At 43.4% G+C, this 10,907-nt stretch overlaps 1 protein-coding gene across 3 annotated transcripts in view; it reads right to left on the bottom strand.

Annotated features, from left to right (window-relative positions):
- The window catches only part of LOC124882032 (E3 ubiquitin-protein ligase TRIM9), a 70,067-nt gene that overhangs the window by 6,122 nt on the left and 53,038 nt on the right, over positions 1–10,907 (bottom strand). For 2 of the 3 annotated variants that reach the window (XM_047388134.1, XM_047388135.1), the window contains 5 exons: positions 9,634–9,797; positions 8,098–8,236; positions 2,436–2,560; positions 2,181–2,359; positions 53–215 (listed from right to left, as the gene is read on the bottom strand). In XM_047388134.1, coding sequence (XP_047244090.1) covers positions 53–215; positions 2,181–2,359; positions 2,436–2,560; positions 8,098–8,236; positions 9,634–9,797 — 770 coding nt within the window. Of the gene's footprint in view, positions 1–52; positions 216–1,611; positions 1,796–2,180; positions 2,360–2,435; positions 2,561–8,097; positions 8,237–9,633; positions 9,798–10,907 lie in introns of those variants that run through there. The other variant, XM_047388136.1, reaches the window with a different exon arrangement.

Raw genomic sequence — 10,907 nt, 5'->3', positions numbered from 1 at the left:
GTTACAGTCAAGAAAAGCAATAGCACACACACAAACACACACACAGACTAACCTGAACGTTTCTGTTGAGGCTGACAGCAGGAACAAAAACTCCGTCCAGGTTCTCGAAGGCTGTTGGTCCGTGCTGCTCCTTGTTTATGAAGAAGGTTAGAGTGCGTTTGGTCAGATCCAGCAGGATGCCCACAGTGGAGCCCTTAGTGATGCCCCCCTCCGCTCTGCCAGCACACAAACCCGAAATAGACAACAGGTCACTTAAAAACAATGTGGAATAAACAGGAGTGAACATTTCCAGTTGCTTGTCAGCACAGGCAACAAAGGAAATGTCAAGAAGTCTGACCTTTTTACATGTCAATCATAAATAATAACTAATATGATTTACAATTAATAATCCTTCCATATTTTTTCCAGACTGTGATTTTTCCATTCTGGATATCTGAATATATACACAGGTACATCACAACAAACGCGAATATCGTTAAAAAGTTCAAGATTTTTTGTGACTCATTTCAGAAAGTTAAACTTATATATTATATGGATTTATTACTGTCACAATCTGCCAGTGTTTGACTTTGTGATCTGTTTACTTTCTCTGCTCTGCCAGGTTCTTCACTTGCTTTATTTCTGTTCATTTAGGCTTGTTAGATTCATTCTGGTGTTTAGGTTTTAGTGACTTTCCTGGTTTCCTACGTTTTATGTTTTAGTTTGTTTTTCCTTATATATGTGATTCTCATGCCTGTGTTCCTGTACCTGTTCATCATGTAAGTTTGATAATCATTAAATCTATCATTTGCTCGCCATGCGGCTCCCTCGCTCTTTTCTGCACTTTAGTAAGTAAGTAAGTAAACTTTATTTATATAGCACCTTTCACAGCTAAAAATCACAAAGCAATTTACAGAGTGCAAATAAAATAAATGCAGATATAGACCTAATATAGTACAAAGACAATAAGAACAGGTAAAATAAAGAAGTAGAACATTTTACTAAAAGCTTGTCTAAATAAAAGTGTCTTAAGCTGCTTTTTAAAGGAATCAACAGAGTCGGCCATACGAAGCGACAAGGGCAAGGTATTCCACAGCCTGGGGGCTACTGCCTGAAAGAACAGGTCGCCTCGAGTTTTGAACTGGGTCTTAGGGACTTTTAGAAGGTTCTGGGCAGAGGACCGAAGATTGCGACCTGAAGAATAAGGGATCAACATTTCAATGATATATTGGGGAGCCAGTCCATTGAAAGCTCTAAAAGTCAAGACTAAAATTTTAAAATCAATTCTAAATTTGACAGGTAGCCAATGTAAAGAGGATAAAACTGTTGTGGTGTGAGCCCTTCTGTTAAAAGGTTCCTGTTAAAAGCCTCGCTGCAGCATTCTGGACCAACTGGAGACAACTGATAGTAGATTTGTTAAAACAAGTAAAAAGGGAATTAGTCCGACCACAACCACACACAGCCTGACAATTACACATAGAAGGAAATATTTCAAGCCTTTATTTCTCGTAATCATGATGCTTATGGCTTATGACTCAAAAGGCTTGAAATATGTCCCTTTTGTGTAATGAATCAATAAAATACACCATCTCACAAAGGTGAGTACACACTACAGATTTTGTAAATATTTTATTATGTCTTTTTACTGGACAACACTAAAGATATGACACTATGATAGTTCCTTGTCACTTGCAGCACCAATCTCCCCTGACCTATATCCAGTAGAACATCTCTGGAACATTATGTGTAGGGCAATTTGATGCCACCAGGTTGCACTTCAGACAGTCCAGGAGCTCAGTGATGCCCTGGTGAGGATCTGGGAAGAGATAGTCCAGGACACCATCTGCCACCTCATAAGGAGAATTCCCTTACATTGTCAGAAAGGCATACAAGCAACTGGTGGCCTTAAAAACTACTGAGTACCATTTTGAGTTTTTGCAATGACATTTCAGCAAATTGGACTGCCGCATCACTTTTTCAGTTTAAGTTTTTCAGTGACTGCCCTCTATGGACAGTGCATTTCTGCAAAGAACAGTGGGTCAGAAATCCTTTGCAGTGATATAAAGGACAAATGCATGATGGCAGACTTTGCTGTCAATGGTGGCACAAGTTACAATGTTTAGAGGGCAATTGAAAATAAAAAAAACAATGTTACTCTGTTTCTCTTACCTTGTAAAACTGTAGTGACGGTAAACTCCTACCTGTTGGTGTGAGAGTTGTTGTGCATGAACCAGGAGCGGTTGTTGTCCACATACATGGCCCAGGCCTTGTCGTCTTTCCCCAGCATCATTTCTTTCATGGTGTTAATCCTTGCCACGCCAAACGCAGGGTCCGGGTGGTTGTCGTAGCGATCGATCCTGACTTCCCAATAGTGAGTTCCCTGACATTTGAGGAAGAATCTGCACTGTAATACAACCACTTGCACAAAGAGTCAATAAAAATTAAATCTCACTCACCTTAGAGAACGCAGCCGTCCCCAGAACCACGCGGTCGTCGTAGCTGCTACACGTGGCCGTCTGGTTCTCATTAGACAGGGTGATGTCCCGGTGAGCCGATGTGGGGTCGAAGGTGAACCAAGCCACTGTAAGGAGGACACTACATTTAGCCAGTTAAAGTCTGTGTTAACAAGAAAAATTATTAACATCTGCTTCTTTGGTTGCCAGATGTTTTGTCTTATTCTTGGCAAATTACATCAAATGAGTACAGCTGACCCATCGCAGTGCTGGAGAGTTTGATCAATTCAGGTAAACCTTTAAAACCTTACATGAAGAAATATCATTTATAAATTTACTGCAACAAAATCATAATATGAAGGATCAGATTTAATACCTTCATCCTCGATGAAGGTATTAAATTGACCAAAGAGGTTTATTTTAACAAAAATAGGATGCAAGATTCTTTGCATTAAAGAAATAAATGTGTAAAGAAAAAAGGCTAAACTGGAGAAAGAATCTGCCTTGTTCCTGCAATGGAAGGTATTTTCTAAACACAATTTCCCCTTATATTTTGGATGCTGTAAGGCAGTTAGGAGTCAAACTCAGGCCCATGACTGTCTGCTAGAGCTGTCCCATCTGTAGACGGTGCATAGTACAAATCTCTGAATGCTTTGCTGGTACGTTGGCATCAGTCAGAACCATCAAGCCCCTCTCCACTGTTGAAATTAATTGGCAACGTCATGCTACAACCAGTCACATCTGTACAGGATGAGGATCCCGGTGTCTGTGTTGGCCCAGTGTGCTTCAGAGTAGATCAGAGTGTGGCAAACTAAGCTGTAATAATGTTTTCTTTATGCAATTTTCCTTGATACTCCAAGGCATGGCCTTTAATTGAAGGAAAATTTATTATTATTATTATAAATATTTTCAGCCTCCTCCTTGAACCGCCACCTTAACGTGGTGGAGAGGTTTGAGTGCTCAAATGATCCTAGAGGCTATGTTGTCTGGGGCCTAAATACCCCTGGTAGGGTCTCCCATGGTACACAGGCTCTAGGTAATGGGTCAGACAAAGAGCGGTTCAAGAATCCCTCATGAGGACGAAAATATTGAGGCACGTGATGTCGCCCGGTACGGTGGAGCCGGGGTCACACCCTGGGGCCAGGCCTGGGGTCGGGACTCGCCGGAGAGTGCCTGGTGGCCGGGTTCCTCCTCGCGGGACCCGGCCGGGCCAAGCCCGAATGGGAGACACGAGGCCATCCCCCAGTGGGCCCACCACCTGCAGGGGGAACCGTGAGGGACCGGTGCAAAGAGGATTGGGTGGCGGACGAAGGTGGCGGACGAAGGTGGAGACCTCAGCGGCCCGATCCCCGAATGCTTGGGCTGGCTCTAGGGACGTGGAATGTCACCTCGCTGGGGGGGAAGGAGCCTGAGCTTGTGCGGCAGGTCGAGAGATATCGACTAGAAATAGTCGGGCTCACCTCCACGCACAGCGTGGGGTCTGGAACCCATCTCCTTGAGAGGGGTTGGACTCTCTTCTACTCTGGAGTGGCCCACGGGGAGAGACGGCGGGATGGTGTGGGTTTGCTTGTTGCCCCCCAGCTCAGCCGTCTTAGTGTTGGGGTTTACCCCATTGGATGAGAGGGTCGTATCCCTGCGTCTTCGGGTTGGGGATAGGTCTCTGACTGTCGTCTCGGCCTATGGGCCGAGCGGTAGTGCGGAGTACCCGGCCTTCTTGGTGTCCCTGTCGGGGGTGCTGGATAGTGCCCCTCCTGGGGACTCCATTATTCTGCTGGGGGACTTCAACGCCCACGTGGGAAACGACAGTGACACCTGGAGAGGCGTGATCGGAAGGAATGGCCTCCCCGATCTGAATCCGAGTGGTATTTTGTTATTGGACTTCTGTGCTAGTCACGGATTGTCTATAATGAACACCATGTTCAAACATAAGGGTGTCCATCAGTGCACTTGGCACCAGGACACCCTAGGCAGGAGGTCGATGATCGACTTTGTTGTCGTATCATCAGACCTTCGGCCGCATGTTTTGGACACTCGGGTGAAGAGAGGGGCTGAGCTGTCCACTGATCACCACCTGGTGGTGAGTTGGATCCGCTGGAGGAGGAGAAAGCCGGACAGACTTGGCAGGCCCAAGCACATAGTGAGGGTCTGCTGGGAACGTCTGGCGGAGCCCTCGGCCAGGGATGTATTCAACTCCCACCTCCGGGAGAGCTTCGACCAGATCCCGGGGGATGTTGGAGACATAGAGTCCGAGTGGACCATGTTCTCCGCATCTATTGTCAATGCTGCTGCCTGCAGCTGCGGCCGTAAGGTCTGCGGTGCCTGTCGCGGCGGCAATCCCAGAACCCGGTGGTGGACACCGGCAGTAAGGGATGTTGTCAACCTGAAGAAGAGTCCTATCGGGTTGGCTTGTGGGACTCCTGAGGCGGCTGACGGGTATCGTGAGGCCAATCGTGCTGCGGCACGGGCTGTGGCAGAGGCAAAAACTCGGGCCTGGGAGGAGTTCGGTGAGGCCATGGAGAAGGACCACCGGTTGGCCTCGAAGCGATTCTGGCAAACCGTCCGGCGCCTCAGGAGGGGAAAGCAGTGCTTCGCCAACACTGTTTATAGTGGGGCTGGGAGGCTGCTGACGTCGACTGAGGACATTATCGGGCAATGGAAGGAGTACTTCGAGGATCTCCTCAATCCTGCCATCACGCATTCCGTGGTGGAAACAGAGGCTGGGGACTTGGGGTCGGACTCTTTCATCACCCAGGCTGAAGTCACCGAGGTGGTTAAAAAGCTCAGCGGTGGCAAGGCTTCGGGGGTGGATGAGAGCCTCCCTGGTAAGACCTACGCCAGGGTATTGGAGAGGAGAGTCCGGCCGATAGTCGAAGGAGGAGCAGTGTGGTTTTCGTCCCGGCCGTGGTAACACTGGACCAGCTCTATACCCTCTACAGGGTGCTCGAGGGTTCATGGGAATTTGCCCAACCGGTTCACATGTGTTTTGTGGACCTGGAGAAGGCATTCGACTGTGTCCCTCGTGATGCCCTGTGGGGGGTGCTCCAGGAGTATGGAATTGGGGGCCCTTTATTAGGAGCCATCCGGTCCCTGTACGAGCGGAGCAGGAGTTCGGTCCGCATTGCCGGCACTAAGTCGGACCTGTTCCTGGTGCATGTTGGACTCCGGCAGGGCTGCCCTTTGTCACCGGTCCTGTTCATAACTGACCTACTGACCAAGACCTACAGCATGCGCTGTGGCGGTTCGCAGCCGAGTGTGAAGCGGCTGGGATGAAGATCAGCTCCTCCAAGTCCATGGCCATGGTATTCGACCGGAAAAGGGTTGCTTGCCCTCTTCAGGTTGGAGGGGAGTTCCTGCCTCGAGTGGAGGAGTTTAAGTATCTCGGGGTCTTGTTCACGAGTGGGGGAAAAATGGAGCGGGAGATCGACAGACGGATTGGTGCGGCTGCCACAGTAATGGGGGCACTGTGCCGGTCCGTTGTGGTGAAGAGAGAGCTGAGCCGAAAACCAAAGCTCTCAATTTACCGGTCGGTCTACGTTCCTACCCTCACCTATGGCCATGAACTTTGGATCATGACCGAAAAACGAGATCCCGGATACAAGTGGCTGAAATGAGCTTCCTCCGTAGGGTGGCTGGGCACTCCCTTAGAGATAGGGTGAGGAGCTCGGCCATCCAGGAGGGGCTCGGAGTAGAGCCGCTGCTCCTCCACATCGAGAGGAGCCAGTTGAGGTGGCTCGGGCATTTATACCGGATGCCTCCTGGACGCCTTCCTCGGGAGGTGTTCCAGGCACGTCCCACCGGGAGGAGGCCCAGTGGACGGCCCAAGACATGCTGGAGGGACTATGTCTCTCGGCTGGCCTGGGAACGCCTTGGGCTCCACCCAGAGGAGCTGGAGGAGGTGTCTAGGGAGAGGGACGTCTGGGCGTCTCTGCTGAGTCTGCTGCCCCCGCGACCCGGTCCCGGATAAGCGGAGGACGACGAGTACGAGTACGAGTACGAGTATTTTCAGCCTGTGAAACAATTTTGAAATGGAAATTTAACCTATAAAGAGGCATTAAATGTTCTTGATTTTAATTTAAAAATGAATGCCTTAGATGTGTCTTGGATTTGACATTTAATTTCATGTGTTTATAGTATTATGGTTTGCTTGCTTTTATATGAAAAGGTTTATCATTATATCTGAAGAGATGGAAAAACGTCCTCACTTGTAGATGTTTTTAAATAAATATCAAAGCTGGCCCGCAACTTTGTCCAAGGTTGTAATTTTGGCCTACTGTGAGTTTGAATTGTTTTATTTATGTGTTCATGTTTTACAGTTATGTGTTTTAACATTGTTCCTATTTAATTTCAAACATGCAAAACAACAACGACTATGATGAAAAAGATTGTGAGTTAAATGCAAGAAGGAACAATGGTGACGTTTGTAATAAATAATTTGCAGGGGTGTTAATTAGAATCTGAGAAATTAGGTTGGTCTGAAACAACATTGGGTTGAACTGCAAAAGATCCCAAATGGAACAGAAACCATAACAAACTGTGTAAAAAAAAATATGAACACATAAACATAAAAGGTTGGTCATTAAAAATATATATAATATCACAACTTTATTTTACGTATATTTCGTTTGTTATTTCAATGCTAACTTATTTCAAAATCAACATTAAGCTTGTCTTTTGTTTTGATTTTTTGTTTAAATCATCTTTTTGATTTTAATGATAAAACATATAATTTATTTAATAAAGTGACTGGTAAATTAATTTACCTGTTATAAAACAACACATTTATACCAAACAAAAATAAATCATGTTACAGACCAAAAAAACAAAAACATTTAATTAAAACCTTAATAACCTGTTCTCTTTTTCTCTTTTCATGGTGCTAATAACAGGATGTTTTAATTGACTTTTACATCATCTAATTAAACCCAACATTATTGACATCCCTGTCAATTAAGCTTACCAACATGGTTTTTCTGATTGGAAGTAATATTAAGGTTTCTGACTCTGAAATCTATAAAGGAAGTAAAAAATTAAGGTGATGGTAAGGAGGCCTTCCAACCTCAAAGATTTTGAGCTCATCACCAAAGTAGCTTCTCTAAACTATGGCTTTAGGGAAAGGGTGGAAATCAGCAGATTATTCAGGTTAACCATAATTGGTGTGAACTAAGGAAGAGTCAACCCAGAAACTGAAACGGGTTCTATATTTCAGTCCTGGTTGTAAAATTGAAAAGTTTTAAATGTGTGTGTTAAAATGTAATTTCATTACAAAACAAAAGCTTAGTATCAAATGGTGTGTGTGCACCTTTGAAAAACATGCTCATAAAATGTGGTCCCTGATTTAAACTGTCGTCTGAGCAAAGCAACTGTTTTTCTTTTCTTTTTTTATCACAATAACGGTAAATAAAAGTACATTTATAAAGTTCACATTTAGGCCATGAATCACATTTTTATGCTTGATGAAAATTAATTTTTTAACTATTTTCCAATGACTTGGAGACTTTGGCTTGTGTGTTACTTATTATATCAATAAATTTCTACTTTCTTGGCTCTTTGCCTTATTGCACTCTGCCTTAACATCCATTTTCTTGTACACCTTTTTCTCAAAAAAGCACAAGCAAAAACAAAATTAACTCAGATGTGCAGAAATAACTTGTTTTCTCACTCATACCATCAGAAGTCTTGAGCACAACCGTCTTGCTGTACGGTCCCACTCCGATGCCGTTGTAGGCTTTCACCCTGGCGTTGTAGGAGCTGTTAAAATGCAGCCCGTCCACCGTGCAGACCGTCTCTTTCCCTACATACACCTCCTGAGGTAGAACATGTTTCAGCATCATTACAAATACCGTTTACATGTGGGCAAGTACAGTTTATGCTCTGTGCATAATACATGAGACAGACGCAAAGATGAGCTGTCATTAATGACTTTTCTTTTTTTAGAATAGAACAGTTTGTTTATTATTAATATAAAGAGAAGAGCTACAAGAGAAAGTATATCGATTGCTGTATCTCTTTTTAGTTAATAGTTCAATCAGTTGCTCTTTAACAATAATGTTGAGAAAACATGGCTGAAAGGATGACCTGTCTATGAGCAAACGTTAACTCAGTTCTTTATAAACAACTATAATTTAATACAATAATTTCTAATCAGATTTATTCTGATTTGCACGATGCCGGAACAAATGACAGCAATGTTTTTATTTAGTCACAAGCAAATTTCAACTACCTTTAATAAACCTCTAATAATAAAAGTATAATCTCCTAATGTCAATAGAATATCATAGCCATGTATTAGATAAAAACAAATAAAAACCAAAAACAAATCGACAAAAGACATAACCAAGATGCGGAGATTCATCATTCTTCAGTGAATCATCTACTGTATGACAAGTCTCCAGCTAAATGCTTCTTCGAAATCATCCAGTTGGAGCTTCCAATATTTAGATACTTTATAGAAGCCTTTTTACCTGGACGAGGATTCCCAAAAAAACAAAGAAAATCTCCGGAAATGGTCAGCTAGTTGACTAAAATCAAGAGAAAAAGTAACCAAAATGCTAAGAAAAACTTTAGAAGTCCTTCAGAAACTCTAAACAATATTAGAAAGATTGCTCTGAACACAATGCCAGAAAGACTGACTTTAAAAAACAAAATACAAAGAAAGAAGGAATAAGACACCCCCACTTCTGCCGCCAGTCTTTTTGTTTGCCCCACTGTCTCCAAATGACGCATCATAGCAGGCCTCCACTCCGTACGTTCTCCCTTTCACTCTTGCAGCATCTCGTCTCCATCCCCAAATAGCTGCCTGTGCTCTCTTCTCCACCCCATTAGTGTTGTGGTTGACCCTAGGTTCTTAAACTCATCCATCTGTACCTTTTTCAGCTTCAACGTTACCCTTGTCTACATCTCTTTCACAAACCAGGATTCTGTCCTTCTACTCACTTTCATCTTGCCTTTCTTCAAATAATACTTACACCTCTCCAGGCTTTCTCTGACCTGCTTCCTACTCTTCCTATAGATCTTAATACCTCACAAACAACATAGTCCATGGATCCATGACCAAATATTTTTTCTTTCCTGTCATTAATGTTCCACTCTATTTAAACTGCCTTTAAAACTATATGCAGTGTTTCATGTTATTTTGTGTAAAATAATGTAGAAAAATAAAATATTTATATGTGTCTCACACCAAGCATGTGCAACAACTAACCCTATATTGTCCTCCATTTCCATCATCTAGCTCCAGGATGTAGCCCTCGATGGGGCAGCCTGTAGGCACTGATACCCTCCAGCCCAGGGTAGCGCTGTTGTTCCTGGTGCAGCACTTCTCCAGCTGCAAAAGGGGAGCCGCTGGTACCGAGGGTCCGGATTCCACTGAGGGAAGAGATGTGTGGATGAAATATTAACTGAGACATAAAGGACTAGTGATGCAGAAAGCGTGTAACACAGAACAGGGATGGGGAAGGGTCCAAAGATAAAAGCTGAATGAGGAAAACGGAGGACGCTGGTTGTTGTTTGAACAAGCTGAGGGAAGAAAATAGAAGCTTTAATGTGAACCTAGTGGGAGCTTAAAAGGCCTCACGGGGTGAAAGAAATCCAGGTTCATTTGGGAGAAAACAGCTGGAAGTAATTGAAGGCTTAAACTAGGCCACGGGAGGACATTTGACACTCTGAAGGGCAGCAGTGCAAGTGGTGAACCGGGTTAGACTGATATGAGCTCTGACGTTTGACTTCAAAAGCTGAAATCATTGGATCAAGGTGCTAAATCTGTATGAGACAGAAACTCCCTGCTAAAATCAAGACATTATTACACTGAGGTACATGAAAGCAGAAATAAACTGTATGACATCAGGATCTACAGGAGGAAGCAGTATATCAGTCTAACCACAGTGTTGAGGAAAAACTGGTACTCGAGAAAAAAAAACAACACAGATTTGAGTAATAAACCCTGCTTTTTCATGATTATTTTGGGATATTTATCTAATAAACAAACTGTTGTGACGACACAAGGGGAAGGCAGCAGTCATGACAAAAGGGGAAACATGAGAGGATTGTTATTCAGAATATCTGAAAATCTGTCATTTTTAGATAACATTTCATACAGAGTTTTGGCTACATTTGTAGGCCCCCCTGATAAAGATGTGTAAAAATTTGTAAAATGAATTTATGTTTTATTGCTGAAGGATGATCTCACACTAAAATTATTTTTTTTTTAAAACAGTCAATCTGCCACTTTATTTGCAAAAAAATTGTCTTCCTGTTTTTAAATCTTTACTAAAATTAAACTGCATTATGTACTGTGATTCGTTCACTCAAGTGCAGTACTGTGCAAAAGTTTTGAACTACATTTAATTTCTCCATAATTTCTTTCAAAGTGCATTTTGTTATGATTTAAGGTCACTTTCTGAATGCCTGAAATTTCTTTGTTTGACTTTAGCTTAATTTATTGTCAGACCTTAACACAATAGTGTTAAGCCTGATACC

Source organism: Girardinichthys multiradiatus, chromosome 15, assembly GCF_021462225.1.
Source record: "Girardinichthys multiradiatus isolate DD_20200921_A chromosome 15, DD_fGirMul_XY1, whole genome shotgun sequence".
NCBI classification, from domain to species: domain Eukaryota; kingdom Metazoa; phylum Chordata; class Actinopteri; order Cyprinodontiformes; family Goodeidae; genus Girardinichthys; species Girardinichthys multiradiatus.
The sequence above is the reverse complement of the archived record's forward strand: the minus strand, read 5'-3'. Positions and strand labels throughout refer to the sequence as shown.